The 27,859-nt window shown below is 39.0% G+C and overlaps 2 protein-coding genes across 4 annotated transcripts in view; one reads left to right on the forward strand and one right to left on the reverse strand.

Annotated features, from left to right (window-relative positions):
• Nucleotides 1-24,615, reverse strand: ubiad1 (UbiA prenyltransferase domain containing 1). Of its 2 annotated transcripts, none has more exons than XM_017467647.3 (3): nucleotides 24,508-24,615; nucleotides 2,957-3,524; nucleotides 1-1,315 (listed from the first exon to the last, which is right to left on the reverse strand). In XM_017467647.3, exons 1-3 carry the CDS (start codon nucleotides 24,511-24,513, stop codon nucleotides 828-830), a joined length of 1,062 nt encoding a protein of 353 aa, XP_017323136.1. In that variant the 5' UTR covers nucleotides 24,514-24,615; the 3' UTR covers nucleotides 1-827. The 2 variants fall into 2 exon arrangements, with proteins under 2 accessions (XP_017323136.1, XP_017323138.1); XM_017467649.3 differs by lacking the exon at nucleotides 24,508-24,615 and adding an exon at nucleotides 4,022-4,267.
• mmp23ba (matrix metallopeptidase 23ba) overlaps nucleotides 11,231-27,859 on the forward strand; it is an 18,748-nt gene continuing 2,119 nt past the window's right edge. Inside the window, exons 1-6 of one of the 2 annotated variants that reach the window (XM_017467645.3) lie at nucleotides 11,231-11,589; nucleotides 20,068-20,207; nucleotides 20,464-20,603; nucleotides 24,467-24,634; nucleotides 26,106-26,270; nucleotides 26,588-26,698. In XM_017467645.3, coding sequence (XP_017323134.1) covers nucleotides 11,482-11,589; nucleotides 20,068-20,207; nucleotides 20,464-20,603; nucleotides 24,467-24,634; nucleotides 26,106-26,270; nucleotides 26,588-26,698 — 832 coding nt within the window. In that variant the 5' untranslated portion in view covers nucleotides 11,231-11,481. The remainder of the gene's footprint in view (nucleotides 11,590-20,067; nucleotides 20,208-20,463; nucleotides 20,604-24,466; nucleotides 24,635-26,105; nucleotides 26,271-26,587; nucleotides 26,699-27,859) is intronic. The other variant, XM_017467646.3, reaches the window with a different exon arrangement.

The raw sequence follows: 27,859 nt of genomic DNA on the forward strand, positions 1-27,859 counted from the left end.
TTACTGTAAAGTATCGTTTATTTTTTTTTTAAAGACCCGATGCTGTTCAAATCTTTATCAAAGACAGTTATTTAAACGAGATGTACAGAAATCACATTTTTATTCTCCCTTCTTGAAAGAAAGAAGACTTCAGTTTGGTTTCAGACTGCCTTTAACATGTGACAAGCCAGTCAATGTCCTGACGCGTTAAAACACAATACAATCTGGCACTGTTTATTCCTACACAGTGTGTAACCGAGTGGATTTAGACAACTGTCAATTTAGTAATAATCACTAATACGCCCCAAACTCCTGAAAATAAACTGTTTCTCCAGGTGTGTGTAACTAAAATTTAACAAAAGCTCTGCAACTGAGCAGAAACACTTTGCTCACACGCTGTTTCAAAGAATACTGATTTTTCCAGCTAGCGTCGTTACCTCTGCAAAGCGTTTGTTAGCCCTGAAGCATAAGTTAAGCAGCAAATTAAAATGGAGGAATAACTAAACTATAGAAGAAGAAAAAAAATGGCGCAATTACAATTTGTACAACAAAAAACAGGAAAGAAAAAAAAACGCAGTGTATTTCTTTTCACTTTTCTCCCAGGTGGTGTAAAGTGATCCAAAAGATGGCAAGCTTGAGTGCGTTTTGAAAGATTTTGGACTTCCACTGATGAAAAAAAAATTGCTATAAATAATAATAATAATAATAATAATAATAATAATCCAGTAAGTAATAAGTCCAGTACTCTGGGAAAAAAAACGGCCAAAATTAAAAAGAAACGGTGACAAGGTATGAAGTCAATTTCTTTTGTAGCATTAAAATGAGAAAATAAGAAAGGGCGCTCTCTTTTATAACAGTGGCAGGCTCCCCGCCGGTGAGAGAATGATCCCGAAGACGTAGAAGAGTCCCACGAGAAGGTTGAGCTTGGCTGTTTTCTGTGGGATCTTGGTGTAGTGCTGACTCCGGAACTGGCGCTCCAGCGGGAAGGCCATGGGCAGTGTGAGCAGCGGCAGCGCCATGCTGATGGTGTAGCGCGTGGCCAGCACACAGAACACCGCGTAGGGAGCGAATAGCAGCACATTGTAGAGGATGTACGAGAGCGTCGGGCCGGCCAGGATGGCGAGCGTGACGATGCCGACGCTGCGATCCGACTGCATGTCGCGCGTATTGTTGCTGTGAAGAATGGCCTCGGCGTGCAAGGCCAGCGGCACGGCATACACCAGCGGCAGCACAGACAGGTGACCCACCTGCACTGCATGTGCAAACAACACAGCCAGCGGGCCGAACGTGATCAGGATCACCACGTCCCCCAGTGCCACGTACTTCAGACCGATTCCTGCGCAACAGCACAGAGTCCAGAACATGACAATTCATTATTAATATAAATATACAAAGGCTAGCAAGTCAGGATGAACATAAAAGGCAACAAATGTGTACTTGAAACAACATCCTCTCTATGATGCAGGAACACTTTTATTTTTAAAACTAAGAGGGATCATAAAATTTTTTTTTTTATTTAGTACTGCCCTGAATAAACTATTTCACATAGCATGTTTACATCTACTCACAATAATAACTGAATTTACACAAATGAACCTGTTCAGAAGTTTACATATGCTTGTTTCTTAATACTGTGTGTCGTTTACCTGGATGATCAACTGTTCAAAAGTTTACCCCCCCCTCCGGCTCTTAATGCATTGTATTGCCTTCTTGAGCATCAGCGAATGTTTGCACCTTTTGTAATAGTTGTGTCCCTCAGTGTGAAAAGATGGAGCTGAAATTCATATATTCACTGTTGGAAAGTTGAAAGAACATAAAACCATCAACGTCGTTGATTATCTAGGTAACGACACACAGTATTAAGACTCGAGCGTATGTAAACTTCTGAACTGGTTCGTCTGTGTAAATTCACATAAAAACAACCCGTAGCATGCGTATGGAATAATAATGTGTACATTTTAGGTCAAGGCTATTAATTTCAGGTAGCTTGTATTATTTCTGATGGTCTTATCTATTTTACACTTAAATGTGTCTCTGGCTGCGAAGAGTTTGAGAATCCCTGATCTATGAATGTGATTTTTTTGTTTCACCCTGAATATCAGAGCTGTATAATTCTAATACATGTTTTCTTCCTTCTCCACCTCTCAGGGTTAGCAGGCACAGTAGCTGCTGATGTGACTGAAGATGACTGTGGAGGAAAAATATTGATGTGGAAGAGCCGCAGCGTTTCAGAGCTCCGAGTTCACGTTACAATTCAGCAGCAGCAGCTGAGCTGGGGGAAAGAGTCGGGAGTCAGGCTGGCTTCGGTAAACTGGCTCGCTCAAGATCGTTTATTTTGCTGATTTTCGTGTCGTTAAAATAATCAATTCTAAACCTAAATACAAGAAATTTTCACAACAGTATTTTAGCTTAGATTTAAGTAGAATTATAGACAACATATTAAAGTAGATTAGCCAGAAGAGATAGAACAGTGCAACCACTCTACTGTCTCAGCTTGCAGTAGGAGCAAAGAGAGGTTTGAATTAATTGACCAAGCACATGCTGCGGCTTCTTTCTAAATTTGCAGCATTTTTTGCGGGAAAACCACATGAATTGGCGGAATTGCAATTGTACAAAATTTTTTGCACGGTCTTTAGCGGTGATGTTTGTAGGGAAATGAGACCTTTTTAGCTGTACACATGTACGACGCACATGAACTGAAGAGGGCTTTGACCGAACGCGCATTGTGAGGAGTTCACATGACACCTGCGTTTTGGCCCAAATCTGCAGTAATTTCTAAAAAAAAAAAAAAAAAAATTTAAAAATAAAAACGTAAGCTCCTCCGCATATTGCGGAGTTCCCTTGATTTCGTGTCAAGTTCTGCGATCGCAAAATCCTAGAGGGCCTGGTATAGGAATACTGCTGAACACCCAAATCTTTGGAATGACCAAATATACGACTTCTCTGAAAAACCAGTGCACTTTTGAGCCACGTTTACCTCCAGTGTACAAAAAGGAGCTCGACAGCCCTCCGAAATAGATGAGCGCCAGATGCTCGAGCCGCAGCGTAGAGAGGAAATACAACAACGTGGCGCAGAGACATCCCACCGAGTAAAGCACGGCGCCGAACATCACCACGTCTTGCGGTTCCAGGATCCGATCCACCAGAGTCCGGTCATCGCTCTTCTTGTGATCGATTCCCTTGGAGAAATCGTAATAAGTGTTCACGAGATTCCCGGCACCGTGCACCACCAGAACGGCCACGGCGCACACCAGAAGTATGACAAGGTCCACAGAGCCCTCCAGTTTGTAGGCCAGTGCGCTTCCTAAAGCCACAGGCGTCAGAGAGGCGCTGAAGCTCCACGGCCGCAGGGCCAGCACGTACGCCGCGCACTTCTTCTGCAAGTTCGAGGCCATCTTGGCCAGCCGGGAATTCTTGCCATTGCAGTTTTGCTCCGTTAGAGTCACTCCTTGTGCTTTTGATCCGTTCAGGCCGTTGGAGCCGGACAGCAAGTACGTCTCGGCGCTGGTTTTCTTCTGGCCAGCTGCCATCACTACCCCGTGTACCTGGCACATGCACAGATATGAAAATGAGGACAATGACTGTATTCAGAGATCAGAATGAGGAGGGAAAAACAGCTTTGTACTTATAGAAGAAAACATACAGAAGACATGACATACATGACAATAGGACCATCAGAGAGACCTTTAAATATAGATGTCGGTAGCTGAGTAAAGGGCACTGATGAAGCACATCATCATCATCATCATCATCATCACACATACAGACACGTAGTTTAGCCGAGGTCAAGTAGTGGATTAGTTAGCAAGGTAGCTAATTACTATAGCAGAAGTGAGCAGATAATAAATCCCCATTTGTCCTTATAAAACTACTTTCACCCTAACCACCACGACCTCTTTTTAAACAATTCAAAGTTTATTACAGCTAATTATTAATCCGTTAAATTCGCTAGAGGCTAATAACGGCTAGCCAGGCTGAGATTACAGAGGATTAGGAGACACTCCTGCGCATTTGAAGTTCAGAACTAGGAAGCATTTCTCACCTGTTTTCTCTGTCCCGCTTTGAGAAGATAAAACGCTACTTCATACACTGTCGACACATTCTTCTGTGATTTTCTCCAGCGCAATGCACGGCGCTCAAACCCTAACCCGCTTCCACACTCACAGGCTACGTGTCAATTTTAATAGTATTTAGCTTAGCGGTTCAGCTAAATACCTCACTGCTAACACCACACAGCACAAGGACGCCATTTCGTCCAACCCTCCTAATGTACAACACTATGTTCGGTCCGGCCGGAAACAAAAAGACGTTTCATAAGGTCCGCACAGGCTTCTCAAACTTTTTTCTTTTTCTTTTTTCAAGCAAATAAATAAATCAATCCCACGGACCGACGCGTTCGGCACAAATTGTTTTATTATTTTTATTAACCAAAGCCAAATCTTCAGTTAGGCTCATTATTTAATTGGTTATTCACTGGAGCCATAGAACGTTTTATTCCAGAACTTTCTAACCTGATATTATTTATAGGCTGACATGTTTGTGAGTTTGGAGGCTTTGGATTAAACCTATTCAGTTTAAGGGAACAGTCAATTAGACTAATAAATATTTTCATAATGGTAGGTTGTGAGTTACACTACTTTAACTTAACACTTTAAAAATATATACCACAGACTCCCTGGCTACGTTTCATGCGCCCCACTTTGAGAACCACTGCCTTATACAGTCTCAGACACTGAGTGCTTAGGGAAGAAAGTTATGACTCTGGTCAGCTCAGTAGTTAAACTGTTGGACTTATGTAAGAACATTTTGAGTTCAAATCCCAACACTGCCAAACTGCCACTACTGGACCCTTGTTCAAGGCCCTTAACCCTCAACTGCTTAGTTCTATTACGTGAGATAAATGTAAGTCTGGATAAGGGCGTCTGCCAAATGCCGTACAAACAATGACTCATGCCCTTATGAATGTGTGGAAAAATACAAGATGAATTTGTGCATGGTTGTGATGTTGACATCACCTGCAGTTCATGCTCAGACATATAATTTAGTTTTTTGATGTTGTTGTTTATTTAGGATCAGTATGTCTTCTGTTACATAATGTTTGTGTTCCACAATATTAGGCAATTATACTGTTATTAACACAGGTTATATTGTTATACGTACATTCATTGATTTTCATTAAGTGCTTCATCCTGAATTCAGAGAACACTGGGCACAAGACAGGAATACATCCTGGATGGGACACCAGTTCCTCACAGGGAACCATACACTTCTACCTACACTGACAAACAGGGGCAAATTGGTACAGCCAATCCAGCTGCCATTATGTTTTTAGAGAATCTGGAGGAAGCCAACCCAGACATGGGGAGAACATATGAAACGCCACACAAACACTAATGTGAGCTAACAGCCTGTGAGGTGGAAACGCTACCCACTGCACCACTGTGCTGCTCCTATTGATATATCTGATTGAGTGAAATATCTTTAGTAATATCTCTAGGAAAGGCCAGTGACCATGTTATTCCTACAGACTATGGACGATATACAAATGGTGACACATTAAAGACAAAGTAACATAAAGTGTTTTAGTAAGATGCTGAGCCACAACATGCGATCAGAATTCCCTCAGTTGGTGTTTTGATGGTGGTGGAGAGCACTGTCTATCACTACTCCAAAAATCTCTCATCTGCGTTTCATTGGATTGAGAACTGGTGACTGTGATGGAGCAGTCGGCCGCAGTGTCAAGGCTTACTCACCTAGCTTTTCTCAAGAAATAATATGAATTATTCATTTTATACTTAATATTTACTTACTTATTACTTAATATTCCACAAATGTTCAGTCCTGTTATGGCCAGTAGTGCTGTCTACGCACTTAACATGACCCAACCCTATCATAGCAAAGCGCAAAACAAGCATGGCTGCTAAGCAAACACTAAGCAGACACAAATAATTGCATTTGTATCCACAGGTGGTAAATTCTAACCCAATCCCCCCCCCCCCCCCCCCCCCCCCCAAAAAAAAAAATAAAATAAACAAAACAACAACAACCCATATCTTGTTTTCTACTGGTTTAAATGAATGCACAGAAGCCCAGTGTAGCCTACTGTTTTACTTTTATTAAAATATCAGATAACTAACATCACTTACAACACAACGCTGTTGAATTCTTGAGTCTGATTATATTAATTACAAGCAGGTCAGATATTAGTGACTTTAAGACATCATTTATGTCAATTCCTCTTGTTTTAATACAGTAATGTTTCTAAAGTAATATAGGGATGTGTAATCACCAGAATCTAATACTGATCATAATTAAATTCATTTTAAAAACCTCAAAGTTATTTAACAAATAAAAGCATGTGATTGTCCATATGGTAAGGGTCCTTTAAGATGTTTATTTAACATATAATGAAGGAGTCTTCAGTCTTAGTTCTTTGTAAGTCAGTCAAATTTTACACCTTGGGAAAGCTGAAAATTCAGGACAGAGAACTTTTTTTTTGTTTTTCCCTAACAATGCATGCTGGGTTATTGAGATGACATCTCTTTATAGCTGAAACAACATAAGTGATAACACTTTTTTGTATTGCCTCTTTGTCTTTTCCCTTTTGCTATGTCCCCTGTGTTGCTTTTATGTAAAAGATGCATACTAAACATACAAAAGGTGTACATTTGAATGTACCACAACCTTGATAAGGAAAGGTGCAGTTTATTACCCTCTTTTGTGTAATTGTAGTCTACATCTTCCTGACATTTGTTAAACATATCATGTTTTATAATATTTTTGCCAAATAACCCACCCCAGATTTTCTAGACTCAAAACAAATGGACTTCGGAAAGATTACACAAGACAACTGATAAGCTAAGGGTACCAGTATTTGCGATTTTAAACTCTAAGGAAAAAATATATTAGACTGTAACTTTCCTTGTCACTGTTATGGTCCCCTGAAGCATACATTTTTATACCTTTACTCAAAAAAAAAAAATACAGTCTATTTATGTACCTTAGAATTTTTTTTTTATTTTTTTCTTGCTATATCTGTAAGAGGTCACTTAAGGTTCCACCACCAGGGGGCCCAGAGATTTATAAAATCAATATGCAAAAAGCACAATTTACTATTATTGGGGGGTCACGAATTAATATATCAGGCAGTTGTGGTGTGGAAAAAACAGAAATTGCAATTTACATAACTAAATTAAGTAACTAATATATGTCAGAAAACAAAAAAAAGAAGAAGTGGCACGTTTTCGGATTGTTGATGTAATCAAAATGGAAAAGGTTAGTTGCGTTTAAAATAAGAAGTGCTAGGCGAACACACAATAGGTTGCTAGCATGTTACTATGACAACAGGAGCCTGTTGACTTTTCACCTCTTACGTGGAAGAAATGTCAGTTACCAACAGCTATGTTCAGAACTACAGCATCTCAGACAATCACCACCAATGAAGAAACGAGTTAATTTTTTTTGTGATTGTTGCGGACAAAAATGCTTGATTTTGCTGCTTTTTTCAAAATTTGCGATGCACCTTGCAAAGTTTTTTGTGCTTTTTTTGCGGAAAACTACTCGAATTGACGAAACTGCAATTGCATAACATTGTTTTGCACGGTCTCTCACAGTGATGTTTGTTGGTAAATGAGACATTTTAGCTGTGCTCATGTTCGACGCACATGAATCAAAGGGGGCTTTGACTGAATGTGCATTGGGATGATGCCACATTATGCGTCTTGACCCAAATCTGCGGAAAATCTGTGTTAATTTTGAAAAATTGCAAGCTCCTCCGAATATTACGGAGTTTGCTTGATTTTCGTTAATTCCTGTGACCATAAAATCCTGGAGGGACTGTCTAATGGTAATTTTTCAGGTGCAATAACAAATATGTTGTGCCATCGCCAGTATTACAATCAACTGTGAGTGATGAGGGCACATTTTAAAGCCAAATTCAACTCCCCTCAGTCATGTCTAAAATATGTTAACCAGGGCCAATAGTTAGCAAGCATTTCAGTGCTACAATAAACAGATTATTTGTAATAGTTCCACAAGACAGATTATCTGTTTTATGTCTATATAATTGTAGATTTATTGTATATTGTCATGTATTGGAGGCTGAGACGGCAGCAAGTGCAGGTTAGGTGGTTTAATACAATAGTCCAAAGGATCAGGCAGAAATCAAGGTACATAGGCAGGCAAGGGCCAATCAAACAGGTCAACAGTCCAAACTAGGCAAGGCAAAGAGACAAGGTCATAAATGAGAATAAAATCAAAACCAGAATAAACAAACATGGTATCAAGGCTTGGTAACGACAGAGACAGAAGAGTGAATGCAGAGAAGGTCCTTTTAAACTGAGGTTATGATTGTGCTGTGAACTGGATGCAGGTGTCCATTATTAGAATGAAGATGAGTGTTCTGGGAATTGTGGTCCATGGCGCCCATGTTTGTAGGCCGCAGTGCAGGATGGGAAATGTCGTCACTGGTTTGCTATATATATATATATATATATATATATATATATATATATATATATATATATATATATATATATATATATATATATTCTAGGTTAACTTTATATATCTGTATACTATCTGTATATATAATCTGGGTACTGTTATATATACAATGTACTTATCTCTTATACATATTTATGAGCATACTTGCATATATACTCAGCAAAAAAAGAACCATCCCTTTTTCAGGAGATTGTATTTTAAAGATAATTTTGTAAAACTCAAATGAGCTTTACAGATCTTTATTGGAAAGGGTTTTCATGCTTGTTCAATGAACCATAAACAATCCTTAAGACACTAACAGTTTACAAGCGGTAGGCAATTAAGATCACAGTTACAATAACTTAGGACACTAAAGAGACCTTTCTACTGACTCTGAAAAACACCAGGAGAAAGATGCCTAGGGTTCCTGCTCACCTGTGTGAACATGCCACAGGCCTGCTGCAGGGAGGCATGAGGACTACAGATGTGTTCAGAGCAATAAACTGCAGTGTCTGTAATGTAAGACGCCTAAGACACTGCTACAGGGAGACAGGAAGGTCAGCTGATCGTCCTTGCAGTGGAAAATGACATGTAACCACGTGTCCCCCCCAGACGTAATCGAGAACTTGCAAATGCCTTGGTGGAAGAGTGAAGTAACATCTCACAGCAAGAACTGACAAATCTAGTGCAGTCCATGAGGATGATATGCACCATAGTACTGTAATACCAGATACTGACTGTTACTTTTTATATTCTTTTTGTTCAGGGACTCATTATTCCATTTCCGTTCGTCAAATGTCTGTGAAACTTGTTCAGTTTATGTCTCAGTTCTTGATTGTTTTTATGTTAATGCAAATATTTACACGTTAAGAAATCTGCTGGAAATAAAAGCAGTTGAATGTGAGAGAACTTTTCTTTTTTTTTGCTGAGTATATTATATATTTCTTTATACCTATCAGAGGTTTTATATTATCACATACAATCATGTGAACCAAATAAGTACAGCGCATGGAAATTGATGGCTTTTTTTTTTTTTTTTTTTTTTTACATATTTGGACAAGCAAACATTTGATCCTCTTTGAAACAATGGCTATTAATAAAGGTGATACACTATCAAATGACACATAAATTTACATTTTGTAGTAATTTTCATAATTGAAATTAACACAAAACAGATCAGTCACATTGAAAAATTAAGTACACCCCTACATTCACACCTTCAAATCCATAAAATTAGAATCAAGAGTTCAGGATTGGGTGCCAGTGAAAAGAACCTGCTTAGAGGGTGCAGGTGGAACCTGTTTTATTTAGATCCCTCTCATATCTAGTGTCTGGTGTTCCCTTTGCTATTGAGGTGTGTGGTGTTATCATGCCAAGATCTAAAGAGTTCTGTAAGGTCTTTAGAAAAAAGGTTGTGGATGCCTATGAGTCTGGTAAGAGATTTAAAAAGATCTCCAAATTATGTGAAATACATCATTCCACTGTAAGGAAAATAATCTACAAATGCCGCAGATTTCAAACGACTGCCAATTTGTCCAGGACTGGCCGTTCCAGCAAATTCAGCCAAAGAGCAGACCGTCCAATGAAAAATGAAGTCTCCAAGAACCCCAAAATGTCATCACAGGATCTGCTAGTAAGTCTTTCAGCTGTTGGTGTTAAAGTGCATGCTTCTACAATCAGAAAGAGATTTCACAAATTTGACCTGCACGGGAGGTGTACCAGAAAAAATCATGAAGAATCAAAGATAGAGTTGTTTGGCCACAGTAACAACAGACATGTTTGGCGCAGACCAAAGACGGCTTTTCAGGAGAAGCACCTCATACCAACTGTGAAGCACGGTGGTGGAAATGTTATGGTTTGGGGTTGCTTCGCTGCTTCAGGGACTGGACAGCTTGCATTCATTGCTTCAACTATGAATTCTGCATCATATCAAAGAGTGCTTGAAGATAATGTGAGGTCATCTGTCCAAAAGTTGAAATGAAAGTGGATAATGATCCTAAGCACACTAGCAAATCCATCCAGGAATGTCTCAAAAAGAAGAAATGGAGGCTTATTGAACGACCTAGTCAAAGCCTGGATTTGAACACTGAAATGTTGTGGGGGGATTTGAAATGGGCAGGTCATGCAAAAAAAAAAAACCCTCAAACATCTTGCAACTGAAAGAAAGAATATTGCATAGAAGAGTGGTCAAACATTCCAGCAAGCCTGGTGGACAATTATGCAAAACGCCTCCAAGACTATCACATCACATTGATATTTCTGTTGAATAAATGATTGAAAAAGCTAATTTTCCTTGTGGTTTTGTTCAAGTATATCCACTTCATTAATAGGCACTGTTTCAAACATGAACAAATGTTTGCTTGTCCAAATATGTTTAAAAAACAAAACAAAAAAAAACCCAGCAATTTCCATGGGGCGTACTTATTTTATTTATTTATTTATTTTTACATGACTGTAGTGTATATACCAATCATACTGTTGTACTGCCCATAGCCTTATACACATGTACATATTCAACCTGCACTTTGTTAATTTGCACAATGCTACTATTTGCAGTCCTGGTAGATGCAAATAACAATAACAAAGTTGTATCTATATCTATATATGTATATCCATATATTATTAGTATTTTGTTTCTGAGAGCACAGTATGATATAAATTAAAACAGCATAAACTGCAGGCTGAAGTCTTGATAAAACTGTCATCTCTGCCTGGCTGGACTTACAGCATACTATAGACAGTCTACAGCTGCTTTCCTTCCCAAATACTTCTGATCTCAGTTGGAGTAATGTGAGACCGCGGAGGTGTGCTGAAGAGTCCGAGGGGGAAAAAAAAGGGAAAAGTGCAGCTCCACAGTTTGGAGCACGGAGGAGAGGAGAAGCTCTGAACACTTCAGCACTCCAGCAGGACGTCGGACAAATAACTTGCAGGTCAGATGGAAAGCCGAGGCGTTAAAGAGGAATAGATGGTGGAGGACTCGAGCACGTGCTGTTTGCGGGTACACTTTTGGACGGAGACATGGTGCGGGGAAAGGAAGACTTGGCTCTGGCTGTGGCTCTCGGGCTGCTCGGCGTGTTTTTAGCGACCATGCAGCAAGCCGCAGCTTTTCCTGCCTGGACGTTTGAGGTAAGGTGTGTGTGAGTTTGGTTTTTCGCGCTTCAATGCGGCACTTCACATTAAAAACCTCTTTCTCGCATTGAAAGCTGTGTGTAAGTCATCTGTAGTGTATTATTCTCTAGACACTACATGGGTCAGGAAGCTACTCTGTGCATAAAATAAAATAGCATTATTAATGGAATGGTTTGAAAATCATAGAAATGTCCACGTGATTGAATTGAGTTACATGAATACGATTTGTTTTCTTACATCCAACATATTTTTATAATGTATTTTCAAAAGCCTGAAAAAATAAAAAAAATAAAAATAATCAGACACCCCTCTCACACCTGAGCTGAGACTCGAACCCTGGTCACTGGAGTTGTACAACCAGCCCCTTTACCGCTGCACTTATAATTGGTTTATGTTTATTCTGTGTGAATTGATCATGCTCACGCTACATAATTTGATCTAGTAATTAGAAACTTGCTTAAACAATTTTATAAGAAATGAAATCACGTTTTGATGAGAAAATATATTTTATGTAAACTATACCCAATATGTTCCCTTAAATCTGATTTACCACATATTTACATTTTTTTCAGTGTAGAATGGAATAGTACTACTACCACAACCACTACTATTACTACTACTACTACCACTGCTACTATTACTACTACCACCATCACTACTACCACTACTATTACTACCACCACCACCACCATCACTACTACCATTACTACTACCACCACCACCATCACTACTACTACTACTCCTACCACCACCATCACTACTACTATTACTACTACCACCACCACCACCATCACTACTACTACTACTCCTACCACCACCATCACTACTACTATTACTACTACCACCACCACCACCACTACTACTACTACCACTACTATTACTACTACCACCATCACTACTACCACTACTATTACTACCACCACCACCACTACTACCATTACTACTACCACCACCACCATCACTACTACTTCCACTACTATTACTACTCCTACCACCACCATCACTACTACTATTACTACTACCTCCACCACCACCACTACTAGTATTACTACTACCACTACTATTACTACTACCACCACCACCATCACTACTACCACTACTATTACTACTACCACCACCACCACCATCACTACTACCACTACTATTACTACTACCACCACCACCATCACTACTACTATTACTACTACCACCACCACCACCACTACTACTACTACCACTACTACTATTACTACTACCACCATCACTACTACCACTACTATTACTACCACCACCACCACTACTACCACCACCACCATCACTACTACTTCCACTACTATTACTACTCCTACCACCACCATCACTACTACTATTACTACTACCTCCACCACCACCACTACTAGTATTACTACTACCACTACTATTACTACTACCACCACCACCATCACTACTACCACAACTATTACTACTACCACCACCACCACCATCACTACTACTTCCACTACTATTACTACTACCACCACCACCATCACTACTACCACTACTACTTCCACTACTATTACTACTCCTACCACCACCATCACTACTACTATTACTACTACCACCACCACCACTACTAGTATTACTACTACCACTACCACCATCACTACTACTACTACTACCACCACCACTATTATTACTACCACCACCACTACTACTAATACTACAACCAGATGCAATAATAGTCAAGTAATCAATAAATAATATGGCACAGTAATGATATTTGTATACACAGATCTGATTATGAATATGTACAGTCTAAAAGATATGAACAATATGAAAGTGGTACAATGGCAAGATATAGAATATGCATACACGATGAGGAAAAATATATAAAAATGTGAAATATGTGGAGTGGAATGTGCCAAATTCTACTGCTACTACTAAGATTTTTCCTTGACAGAAATCTGAAATAATAGGTGCACAATATGTAGAATATAATTAAATAAAATGTAACAAACATGATTCAGAATAGATACAATAGAATAACGACAAATAAGGGACAAAATAGAAGACTCAATGACAAGATGGACCACATAACAGAACAAATTCCAAGGATATAAGAAACATAAGCAGGAGTATACATATCACAGAGACTATGAGGAAGTGAATTTCAAAATGTGGGTGCTATAACGCTAAAGGCTGTACCCCCTTACTGAGATCATTCTAAAACGAGGTGGACTATAGGGATGATGAATAAGGGCAGCAATCATTTTTTCTGAAGCTAGCAAAGCAAGTGGATGTTAAAAAAAAGTAAGATGTTTAAATCTTAACATTCATTGCATGGACCTCCAAAGTTCAAGATTTGTATAGGAGTTTATTCCTTTAAAATAATGCATTACACTCTACAATGTGTTTATGGTGGTTAGCTTCCTAAAACACTTTTTCAAACCTTTTTCTGAAAGTGAAAGTCTCTGTTGTAGAGACAAACAGAAGAACGCTTTATGGTTCTTAGGATAAAGATTGACTTCAGTGCAATCCTGTACAAACCATAAAGTCTCTTGGTAAGGTGTTGGGCTACCACACGACACCAGAACAGCTTCAGTGTAACTTGGCATAGCTTGTACAAGTCTCTGGAACTGTACTGGACAATGCTGACCACCATTCTTTCAAAATGTATTCCCTCAACTGGTGTTTTAATGATGCTGGTAGAGAGTGCTGTTTAACACGGCAGTTCAATATCTGCCATAGGTGTTTAATTGGGTTGAAATCTGGTGAGTCTGACGGCCATAGCATGTGATTTACATAACTGTCATCCTCATCAACCCACTCAGTGAGCCCTCATGTCCTGTGGATGGGGGTGGAGTCATCCTGCTAGAGACCACTCCCATCAGGATAGAAATCTTTCATTCATTTCCAAAGGCTCCATAGTTGAAACCATATGATTCTTTTCATTACTGTCAACCATTGCTAAGGGTTAACATAAGACATTCTCTCATGACATTCAGATTCAGCCTGACTCATGTAAATGCTGTGTTCATTCAACACTGGGATGTGTAGTTTTTGGTGGGCAGTTTTATTCCAAACCATAATCACTAAGCAAAACAACCAAAAGGTCAGGATATTACCCAATTATTCATCTTAAACCATATAATTCACTAACAGGATAGGTATGTCGTTAACCGAGGATGGGAATGCACATCTTGGCCCATTAAGCGATCCTAAGAGTTGAAGGGATTAACAAAAAAAAATTATTTTAAAGGACAATACTGAGATTGTCAAAGTTACTAGGTGTCAGTTCACCAAATTGAAAATGTGACAGACATGAATACACATGATGACACCGATACATAGTGTTTCCTGTCATTTTTTAGACGATGAAGCAGGAAAAATTTGTACTAACAAAGTGTATAACTTCATCTAATTGTGCAACTGTCATAATTTATTGCATAAACCTGAAAGGCTATGATATAGCATGAGCATTTACCTTAAACATTTGGCTGATCATTTTTATCCAACGTAGCTTAGATATAGCTGACAATCGAAAGTTACAGGTCCCAATAGTGGTATGTGAAGTTTTTGGGATTTGGATCACAGATCCTTAACCACTACAGCAGGGGTGTCCAATCTTATCCGGAAAGGGCCGGTGTGAGTTCAGGTTTTCATTCCAACCAAGCAGAAGCCAAACCTGAGTCTATTACAAGATCAACTGATTAAACAGGTGGAATCAGGTGTGGCTCCTGCTTGGTTGGAAGGAAAACCTCACCGGATAAGATTAGACACCCCTGGGCTACAGTATCACTGCTGCATCTAATGTGTTATGAACAATTGCAAAATAATTCACTAAAGTTATAGGTACAGGTACATATTGTTGAACTCTCAGTTACATCTTATCATTTAAATGCTGCAAGAATAACTTTTTCCTTCCCTCAGTCCAGCTAGACTCGATTAGAAACCATGTTAACTGAACCTTTTTGATTTTGCAATGAACTAGCCTAAACCCAACAAATTGGGGGAAAAAAAAAGTGAAAAGTGTCAGGTCCATATGGAAAGACTTTTGCAGATGCTGAGGCTGAGCAATTTTGCTTGAGAACTGTGACGGTAAACATTGCTCGAGTCAAGTGTAATGTCAGGTTCAGGTTTAGTGGTTCCTGGCAGACTTTATGACAGGAGGGTCTGTGAAGTAGCTGCACTGTTCATGGCTTCGTCTGAGCAGCGAAAGCCAAGACTCTGTTACTTTCGATGAGGAGTCTGCTCAGCTTTAATAGACTGTTTTGACTTGCATAAACAAAAAAGCTTTTCAGGTGGTGTTTGAGAATCCTTTTTCTAAAGTTGGCTAGATTCATTTAATGGATGCTTTCTGAAGAAGTAAAAACCTGCATCTGTAATGGGGTTCTGAAGCCTATCGTAGTGTGGTTATTTGAAATTAATTCATAAGAAGTCAAGGCGACTTCCACCGTAGAACTAACGAAGCTGTTTCGGATAAGTGGTGAAAAGTGTTTGAAATGACAATACAAGGCCAGTCAGCTCGGGTTACTACAATTAGACAAACAATAACTTGGTATAAGGTAACTCCTATGACAACCCCAAAGGTTATCGGATGATGTAAATATGATCACTTTCCTGGAATCAATCATTTATTGTATTTAGCCAAATATTTTTTGAAATGTATACACTCTCGAACTACCTGTACGGACTGTTCCTGACTAGGAACACCTGTACAGCTGTACGTTCATGCAATTATCCAATCGGCCGATCATGTGGCAGCAGCACAGTGCACAAAATCAGGCAGATACAGGTCAACAACTTGACCTGTTTTTGGGCCAGATGGGCTGGTTAGAGTTTACACAAAATGGTGCAAAAAACCCAAAAAAACATCCAGTGTTCGGCAATTCTGTGGGCAGAAATGACTTGATGACAGGTCAAAGGAGAATGGCCACACTGGTTCAAGCTGACAGGTTACGGTAACTCAAATCATCACTCTTTACAACCGTGGTGGGCGGAAAAGCATTTCAGAATGCACAAGACAATGAACCTTGAGTCTGCAACAGCAGAAGACCACACTGGTTTCCACTCCTATCATCTTAGAGCATTGGACACAGGCTCACAGAAACTGGACAAAAACGTCGCCTGTTCTTATTATGTTATTATTTAGACATTCAAGGTTTTGCCAAATGTTCCTCTGTACAGTCCATGAATAAATGCTACTAGTCTGAATGATACGTAAAAAAACCTACAGCATACGGCATTTTGTGTGATCAAGCTGCAATCCAAGCTGATCCTCTAAAGCCCGCCATCGTTTGAGGGTCCGACACTGCCACGCTTGCCTTGGACTTCAGATGTCATTTTCCATTGACTTTCTTTAGGAAAAAAGAGAAAGCGTCTGCCAAGAGTGCAGCTTAGAACAACAAGCCTGAAAAAGCATGTGATATAAAGCCAGGCTACATGGCCTGTTTTGGGACTGTTTCCACTCAGGAATGTCTCCTCTCCCACACTGGCCCCAAAAAAAAGGCGTCTGTCTTCTCTCTTTCTCTATAAACTGCTGTTATCAGTTTCTACAAGAAATCCAGATGGGTCATATTGACCAGGGGATTAGCACAATGGAAAGTTCATCATTGCACATTGCAACACATATAGACATTGTTCCTGTATTACTGTTCTAGACATCTAGACGTTGAAAATGTGGAAGAGTTTTGATGTTTCATTCCAAGTCTGTAAACTTTTAACCCAGACACTTTCTGGCTTGCTATAATGTGTGATGTGTGTTTGTGTGTTCCAATGTAGAGAACTTTCAGTATTAGGTTACTCCTGCAGTAGTTTAAAGTTGCTCAATGTACAACTTTATCTCAAGATCACACAAAAATAAATCAAGGAGATTTCCTTCACTTTCTACACACTTTCTTTGATATATATATATATATTATATATATATATATATATATATATATATATATATATATATATAAAATCCTGAAGAATATCAGAAAAAATGTTGTTTGCTTTTATACCTCCTCAATAAAAGTTTAATGCCAAATGATTATTTGCCTTTTAAGGAATGTCTAGTGCATCTGTGAGAGGCCGTAGTGGGGACGACTCCAGTAGAGCACTGTGATCAAAAATTTTTATTTCCCTTGCTTGTTCCAAAGTTAAGCTTGCCAGCTCGTGAAATGACACAGCCACCCAAACTTTCAGCTGTCATCCTCGGATAGTTACATAAGATCCACGTGTAGAGCACCATTACAAACATGCACACTAACTGCAGAGGAAGTAACTCTGCAGTAGATGTATCAGTTGTAGCAATATCCTTTTACGAATGTCTTTCATTACAGCAGATTGTAGCAGGGCTAGTGTCGGATAGCTTGAACAAAGTCAACCTTTCATAATTCATCTTCATTTAATACCACGGCTTGGTCGCCATGTCTACGTTGCAGAGTCAAGGAAGCTGCTGTTTCATGCACAGTGTGTCTGAATAAACAGCTCTCAGGGCATATTCACATAGATGTACACTTATCGGACATTGATTAAGAAATTCTACATTCATTCATGCTGTGTGCATTTGCCGTAACCGAATATGAATACATTGTTCATAAAGAACAGATGCAGATACAAACTCAAATATTCCACGCTGTTCCACACTACACTACTTTTTATTTATTTATTTTAAAGGAAACTTTTCAGAAAGGTTCACAGGGCATCTGGCTGAACTCTACTGTAGAGGTGTACATCAGGCCTGGGATCCACACGGGGACAAGAAAAAAGTTGTGGGAGATTTTTCACCTTGTACATGAATGTACAGCATTCATTCATCCATCCCTAGTAACTGCCTGGTCAGGGTTGTGGTGGATTAAATTACTTTACTAGTTTGTTTATATTGTTGGGAACTAAAACCAACAAAATTCGCCAGTGCTTTGTAACGGTCAGTGGTAACGCTATAACTGAGTTTTCCAACAAGTCTCCAGGACTTAGTTTACACTTCGCAGTTCCACGGTAACAGGACAAGCTGCATTTTTGTCACACTAACTTCAAGCCAGAGAAAAGAAAACGAGCACGGTGAACGACTTCTATAACGAAAGTGACGATACGATAAAAGATTTCTCAGTGAATATCTTCAATATATGCTAATTCAAGTAATATTTCTCGCCGTTAGATTGTTTTTCAACAAATATACGATTATTAAACGTATTTGTAGATTTTTATTACTCATTTCAAGCTTGAAATTGTCTTATTCTATTGGCAGATACTGCAGTCTTGCTTATTTTAAGCGTTCATTTCGAGAAAGAAGCTAAATTATCTGCCAATGTTTTAAGCCTAAAATTAGCAAATATGTCTAGAAATAGTCTGAAAGGTCTATAACGCTAATATTTGTTACATAATATTCGCATAATGAGAAATATTTATTTATTCAACATGCTGTCACTTGCTAAGATGTGATTATTTTGCAGTGCAGGAACTAACTTGTTTCATGGACGTGAACATTTAAACTAAACTATAAACAAACAAACAAAAAAAAAACCATGGTGTTACTCCCTGTGCATGTGGAGTTTGCATCTTCTCCCCATGCTTTGGGGGTTTTCTCTGGGTACTCCAGTTTCCTCCCGCAGTCCAAAGAAATGTGTTGATGGCTGATTGGTATTTGTCCGTAATGTATGGATGGGTGTGTGAACGTGTAGTGTATGTGATTGAGCCCTGTGATCGATTGGTACCTCGTCCAGGGTGTCCCCCACCCCTGGCATAGGCTCCAGGTTCCCCCGCGACCCTCTGCAGGATAAGCAGTACAGAAAATGGACAGATGGAATATTTGACAAATTGCTGTGGTATAAGAGGAATAAAAACCTTCATGAGATGCCGTTATAAGAAAATAATCAACTTCCAAGTGTGGGAACAGTAGCTCTGCTTCATGTCAAGTAGCATCATACCACCCCATCATTGATTATTTTCCTAGAACAGCACGCCACGTTGTGTTTTATTCCTGACACTTTCTTTCTAGCAACTAGGGGAGTAGTAATTAACGGTGGAATTATATAATACACGTGGTGGAGATATTGGATAACAGTTTCAACCTTATGTATACAATCTGATGTACTTTTAATGAGGCCACTGCAAGCTTCATAATACATCATTATGGACATTGATACTTCATTTAAAAAAAATAAAAGTTGTCACTTTAGTTAGTCAACACTCAGATCTCAGCTCTCAGATTGAATACCCAAAGGAATGATTATATTTTTCTCGTGCTAGCACCTAAAACTGGACATAAAGCAGGTTTCAGGGAGAAAGACAAGTCACACAATACTTACAAAGGGTTATGCAACCTATTTAAATAACGCATCTGTCTGTTTGCACATTTCAAATTCAAATCTATTTGACTAATTCCTTCAAGATGTGTTTCTAGTTAACAGGCCATTAAAGCCATTAGAGGAATGCTACTATTAAATCTGTATCAGGAGACGAGTCACGCACATTGGCGCAAATGCGTCATAGGCTTTGCCATTTGGCTAATCTGAGGTTTTTTTGTCCAAGGAAGAAGCTCACATGTCTGGAGTTTTGATCATCGGGATCCGCAAAGACGCCCGGTCCCACGTGCTTCACCTTTCCAGGAACAAGCGTTACACTCTGACGCCAGAGAAACTGAAATGGGACAAATTCAAGCTAACATACAAGTAGGCATGCTGTTTGTTTAAACATGCTCAAAGCATGATTTATGATCTTATTTTGTCATTCACAAACCTGTAGAATAAGGACTTTTTTTGTGTAGTGTTATGCAAAGATTCAGTGAAGTTTTTCAGCCATCCAGGACATGCTGAATGTCTCATAGTGAAGCTGAATGAACAAGAGGTTTTACGAGAATCCTTATCAGTTCTGCAGAATGTGGCCAAATTTCTTAAAAACGTATTATGTTTACAATTCTTACTGCAGACTGCTGTCATTCCCGAGGAACCTGATGAACGCCAGTGACACACGCCGGGGCATTGCCAAGGCCTTTGGCATGTGGAGCGACGTGTCACCTTTCAGCTTTAGAGAGGTGCCTGATGATGAGGAGGCTGACATCAAAATCGGTACGAGCATGGACTTTCATATTCACAACTCCATACATATATAAAAAAGTTACAATTACAAAACTCAAGGCACTTAATGGAGAGATGTTAATCAAGGAGAAAATTAACAATGACAAAAACATTTGCTATAATAGTAGTAGTGATGTTATAAAAGATTACAATATTTTATATATATATATATATATATATATATATATATATATATATATATATATATATATATATATATATATATATATATATATATATATATATATATATATTTTCATCCAGCATAACATTTTTGTCCCAGTTTGCTCGACAACACAAATAATTTAAAAAAAAAAAAAATGAAAAAAAAAAACAAAAACAAAACACCCCCCACAACCTAATATATGTAAGAAAAATAGAAATATTCTTTATAACTGTACAACATATGAACATTAACAATAATGTTGCTTGATTATAGGGCTGATTCGGAGATGTGAAAAGGATCATTTATGTATTTTTTTTTTTTATGTAACATTTTAAAAGTCAGTTCTTAGGATTTGTTTATCCATTAAAATTTAAACGCTATACGATAGAGAGGTGATCCAAATTCATTTGAAGTGGAACAAACCCTCCGTCCTCTTTGCACATTTAAAATGAAAGTGTATTTTTTTTTTAAATGAATAATTCAAGATAACAATTCAATCTAATCTAACAAACCATTACAGCACCGAGAGCAGTGTATTTTGTAGAAAACCATCAGAATAGTAAACCAGATTCATCCCAGGGAATGTTCACCTAAATTCCTGGCCTTGACTGCAGACATCATTTGTTAACATATTATGTCTGGAAACTATCACATCCAAACACAACTGAACAGGGTATAATTAGTTCCATTCATTTGAAACAACTCTAAATCACTTCAATGACAGAAAAGAGGATCGAGTCCAGATTTTGTGCCACATCTTTGCTGTTGTATTATTCGTTAGAAAGCTAAAATACTTGCGGTTAGGCAAAAAATCCTGAAAGCAAGTTGGTCAGAAGAGGCCGTATAATGCCAATTTTACATGAGGGCTAAGGGCCTTGCTCAAGGGCCCACAAGTTGCCAGTTTCAGACTCTCCAGCCACTAACACAGAACCTTGGCCAATACTGGCCATAATTATGTTTAAACAAAGGAACTCGAAATGATTTGCACCAGACCTTGGAGATTGTTAACAACTTTAACTAAATTACGCTCATATGTGTGGCAGTCTGGGAAAAAAAAACAACTTTGGGGGGAATCAGGTTTTGACCAAAATTGAGTTCTTCTGCCAATAATATACTTTGACTTTTCTAAGTTAAGAAAGCATAAATAAATATATTTGACTAAAATGCCAGAAATGATTTTAGTTAAGTTACTCTGCCTTGGCTTTCTGCCAGATCGCATCAGGTAAAGAGCCAGTATAACAAAGCACGTTGGTAAATGCAGTCAGTCTACATAAAGATGTCTAAATCCCTCCACTAATATTGGCACCCTTGGTAAATATGAGCAAAGAGGGCTGTGAAAATTTCTCTATTGTTTAACCTTGTTAAAAAAATTCCCCAAAATACTCTGCTCTCATGGATATCAAATAATTACAAACACAACAGGTTTATAAAAAAAAACAACATTTGTTTAAAAAAAAAAGAAAAAAAAAGGCGTGCAACAATTATTGGCACCCCTATGAATTCATTTGAGAAAAATATATTTGAAGTATATTCCCACTGATATTAAAAAAAAAGTTTTAGCACACCTGGATGACTAGGAACAGGAAATTGTTCAACCATGACTTCCTGTTTCACAGGGGTATAAATATGAGGTAACACATAGGCCAAGGGACATAGCTGTGATGTGCGGCAAAAGGTTGTTGAGCTTCACAAAATGCGAAGTGACTACAAGAAAATAGCATAAGAATAGAAAATGCCCATTTCCACCATCAGGGCAATTATTAAGACGTTCCAGTCAACTGGAAATGTTACGAATCAACCTGGAAGAGGACGTGTGTCTATATTGTCTCAACGCACTGTGAAGAGGATGGTTTGAGAGGCCAAAAAATCTCCAAGGATCACAGCTGGAGAATTGCAGAAGTTAGTTGCATCTTGGGGTCAGAAAGTCTTTAAAACTACAATCTGAAGTCACCTTCATCACCACAAGTTGTTTGGAATGGTTTCAAGAAAAAAGCCTCTAATCTCATCCAAAAACAAACTCAAGCGTCTTCAGTGTGCCAGACACTACTGGAACTTCAAATGGGATCGGGGTCTGTGGTCAGATGAAACCAAAATAGAGCTTTTTGGCAATAAACACCAGAGGTGGTTTTGTTGCACACAGAGAGGTAGCCATATGGAAAATTACCTCATGCCCACGGTTTAATATGGTGGTCACTCTAATGTTCTGGGGCTGTTTTTCTGCCAGAGGACCGACCTGGACATTTTGTTAGGATACATGGCATCATGGACTCTGTCAAAAGCATCATGGACTCAGAAAGCTTAAAATGGGCCGTGGTTGGATCTTCCAGCAGGACAATGATCCAAAACATACATCAAAATCAACACACAAATGGTTTACTGACCACAAAATCAAGGTCCTGCCATCGCCATCCCAGTCCCCTGACTTGAAACCCATAGAAATCCTGTGGGGTGAACTGAAGAGGAGAGTCCACCAGCGTGGACCTCGAAATTGGAAGGATCTGGAGAGATTCTATATGGAGGAACGGTCTCAGATCCCTTGCCATGTATTCTCCAACCTCGTCAAGCATTATAGAAGACTCAGAGCTGTTATCTTGGAAAATTGAGGTAGCACAAAGTATTGACAAAAAGGGTGCCAATAACTGTTGCACATTTATATTTAACAAAGATTTTTTTTTTTTTTGGTTAACCTGTGTTTTGTTTGCAATAGTTTGATATCCATGAGAGCAGAGTATTTTTGTGAATTCTTTTTTAACAAAAGATCAAAAGGTTAAACAATAAAAACAAATTTTTACAGCCTTCTTTGCTCATATTTACCAAGGGTGCCAATCTAAGTGTGCTTTTCTAATGATCTGAACAAGTTTTTGGATTAGCTATAAGTCTAATCAATTCCATTTCTAATCAGACACTAGGTGTCAAAATGCCCATACTCATGCACGTCATTGTCACGTCAGTGCTTGACACATCATCATTAAAATGCTTAAATGACCCAATTAAAAAAAAAAAAAAACATCACTTAAAAGAAATTTAGTCAACGTTACTGACAATGAATCAGTGATATTATTTCTCCACCAATGTAAACGTCAGCAGGGATGAGTAATGAATGACAATGATGTGATGAGGCTCAGAAATACTTCTTGTTGAGTTGATTATATATAGTAGAAAATGTCAGAATTTGACAACATAAAGGGCTTTCCCATGTCACCACACATTGGTTTAAAGTGAATGTTGTATAAAAAAAAATAAAATAAAAAAAGCTAATCTTTTAATCATTTAATGCCCATGAGGAATTCATTCAGATTGGATAAATCCTAAATTAACATGGAAATGAATTGTAAACTCGGCTCACTTCTGTACCAGGCTCACACACACACAAAACTATTAGCATTCAAATTCTAATAAAAACAATATGTGCCCCAAATGGTTACTTTAATGGATGTTTGGCAACACTTGGGACATTCTGGACCAAATGAAATGAGGAATTTCAAAGTGCATGCCAGAGAAATTAGAGTTATCTTCCATGCACGTGCACTCCAGGGAGAGGCTGAAAGTTAGTCGTAGCCTAAATTTGAGCACTCCTTAAATTTACGTTCCTTACGGCCTTCGAAGTTTGTGTTGTGTTGATCTAAGGTCAATCGACTATATTAATATGATTGAGTTATGAATACAAGCGCTACATTTCTTTTGGCAGGCTTCTACCCAGTAAATCATACGGATTGTCTGCAGTCCTACCTGCATCACTGTTTTGATGGCATCACAGGTGAACTGGCACACGCTTTCTTCCCTCCTACCGGAGAGATCCACTTTGATGACGACGAGTACTGGATTTTGGGGAACATGCGCTTCAGCTGGAAGAAAGGCGAGTAATCAAAAACTCCACCTGCCCCAAAGTTCTCATTCTCTGGCCTTTGTTTAGACTGCCGAGTTCAAGACCACAACCTGACCAGAATGTATCCCAGATTTTTACTAGGATTTCTCGTACATGCTGCATCTACAGCACAAGCCATTTACCCCTAGTAGGAAAAGGTTAAACATTGATAACCAAATGAGCCTAAATCCACAGAGTGTGTGACACGGTTCTACATTTTGGGCCGTGTGGATTTGGGAAAGACGTCTTGGGGTAGGCGTACATGATTTAAACGTCACTGACAGTCAAGGGTAACTAAACTAAGCACACTGCAGTTAATATGCCCATGATCAAAAACACATCAAAGCATTCTATAATGAATTTGAGCCAGAGGCATTTGGACATCAAATAAGAGCCACATTAATCCATTATTATTATCTAAATACAAGACAGAGGTCAAAGTTAGTCTAATCACACAGGCAGATGAAAACAAAACTAAGGAAGTGTTAATGGTAGACCCTAAGTTTACTCTTAGGAAAAACGGTTAAATATACAAACCCTAGAAGAGAATGTTTCCTTCCAAGTAGATTTAGAAAGCTAAAATGATCAATCAGAAAACCCTCAGGAAATATTCTTTGAAGAATGCAGTAAGGATCTATGCCAAGTGAAATGTCTACAGTTATTTGAAAGGTCTAGGTTTCTTATATTACTAAGCAACCTTGAGTGTGAAGGTAGAATACAGTACACGGTATATACAGTTCACTCAGTGGTCACTTAGGCCAAGAGGAATGGCTGTATACCGGCTCATTCATACAATTATCTAATCAGCCGTGAATGTGGCAACAGCACAATGAATAAAATCATGCAGATACAGATCAAGAGCTGCAGTTAACATTCACATCAAACACCAAAATGTGGTCTCCAGTGTTGTTTGTATCAGGTGGACTGGTTTGAGTATTTGAGAAACCGTTGATCTCCTGGAACAACCAACACCTCCAACATCTCTAGTTTGTTCACAGGTTGGTGTGAAAAACAAAAAATATCCATTGAGCAGGTGGAAATGCCTTGTCGATGAAAGAGGTGAGAGGAGAATGGGCAGATTGGCTTGAGCTGACAGACTGCTACTGTAACTCAAATAACCACTCTTTACATCAGTGGTGAGCAGAAAAGCATTGCAGAATGCACAACATGCCAAACACTGAAGTAGGTGGGCTGCAAAAAAAAGACATCATCGGGTTCCATTCCTTTCATCCAAGAACAGGAATCTGAGGCTACATTGGGTACAGGATCAACTGTCCACTTTCGATCCGGTGCACAAGGTAGCCTTAGGTAACTGTTCTTGGCTGACCAGGATCTGGATGATTTCATGCATTTTATGTTGCTGCCACATTACTGGCTAATTAAATGATGACCTGATTAGCACTAACACTGCAGGAAGATAGTTTTGACCTTATATAAGCATGTGTGATTGTTATTTGAGCAGGGGTCTGGCTCACTGACCTGGTGCATGTAGCAGCTCATGAGATTGGTCATGCACTTGGCCTGATGCACTCGCAGAACCCGACGGCCATAATGCATCTCAACGCGACGCTGACTGGACGCAAACTCGTAACGCAGGACGACGTCTGGGGACTCCAGCGACTGTATGGTGCGCAGATAGAACAGCTGGTTTCATTTAATACAGGAGCAGTGAGATAGGTTAGCCAAGACAGGGACTTAGTAAGATGCATGCTGATTCAATGCTTAGTAATGATTCTGAAGAAATATCTTGGCAAGGAATTTGAATGTTCTCAGAAAAGTGCTCAAAAGAAATTCTTTAGATTCTTTCAAAGGTAGTCAGCAAGAGTTTACGTGAAGCCTTCTATCTACGTCTGAATTTCTAAGGCTTCGTTTACATGTCATTGATCTCCACTTTCTTCTTGCCCATCTTTCTCTCCCTTCCTAATACTTCTGTCTCTCCCACAGGATGTTTGGATAGATTATTTATCTGTCCCGCTTGGGCCAGGAAAGGCTTCTGTGAAAGCAAAAGAAAGCTCATGCAAAAGCACTGCCCCCACAGCTGTGACTTCTGTTACAGTAAGTTCTTAAAAAATTCTGCAGACATTGATAATCTGTGAAATCTGGCATTGCCATAAGCCAGTCACCTGTCAGTTACATTGGTTACGCTTTGAGCACTGCACCAAAAAAAAAAGAATAAATCTAGAAGCTAAGGTACTTCTCTTCTTGCATATGTTTTTTTTCAAACCCAATCAGAACTCTTTAAAATGGAAGTTTTAGATAACCTGCTACTTATTAGTATGTTTATGCCAGAAAATCTCCAACAGCAGCAATCCAACAGCCCTGAATACAGTTGCAATCAAAATTATTCAACCCCCATTGCAAATCAGGTTTACTGTCAAAGTATACAGACTTTCAGCTGCTTGCAATGAACACATCAAACAAAAGCAATTGAAACGAATGCGACTGGTGGTTTCCCCAAATTCAGCTGAAAATTCAACTTATAATGATTTTCTCCAGTTTCAGAATTATTCAACCCCTTCATGGCAAGCATCTTTAGTACTTAGTAGAGCACCCTCTTGCTGTTATGACCTACTGCAAACGAGATGCAAAGCCAGACACCAGCTTTCTGAGGATCTTAGCCCATTCCTCATGAGCAATGGCCTCCAGTTCAGTAATATTCTTGGGTTTGCGTGCTGCAACCGCATTCTTCAAATCCCACCAGAGATTTTCTATGGGGTTCAAGTCAGGTGACTGTGATGGCCCTGTAGAATCTATGTATTATCACAGTAATAATACACAGTATTAATCATGAATATGAGCAGTAAATTTTCAGAAATGAATGTTTTTGGGCAAAATGGCATAGTTCGTGTAGACAAACATACATTTTACATGAAAACATTGCTTAAGTTTATCAGTTAAATAAATAAATAAATAAATACTTTTACCATTCTTAGTACATTTAAAAATAGCAACTTTTTTAAAACTTGCACTTTGAGTACACCATTTCTCAGTACATTTCCTATCCCTGCCCTGAATGCATGGAGTTTGCAAGTTTTCCCCATGATTCAGGGAGCCATGCATTGTAAGCTGATTGGCATTTCCAAATTGTCTGTAGTGTGTGCACGCATGCAGTTGTGCCCTGCCATGGGTTGGCCACCCGTCCAGGGTGTCCCCCGCCTTGTGCCCAGGTCCCCTGGGATAGGCTCCAGGCTCCCCGTGACCCTGTGTAGGATAAGC

Source organism: Ictalurus punctatus, chromosome 5 (genome assembly GCF_001660625.3).
Source record: "Ictalurus punctatus breed USDA103 chromosome 5, Coco_2.0, whole genome shotgun sequence".
Taxonomy (NCBI): Eukaryota; Metazoa; Chordata; class Actinopteri; order Siluriformes; family Ictaluridae; genus Ictalurus; species Ictalurus punctatus.

Bases quoted from the DNA above. Each gene is read 5' to 3' on its own strand.
- ubiad1 (XM_017467647.3), bottom strand. The intron at 1,316-2,956 runs GTAAACGTGGCT...GCTGTTGCGCAG, and splicing joins CTCCTTTTTGTACACTGGAG to GAATCGGTCTGAAGTACGTG.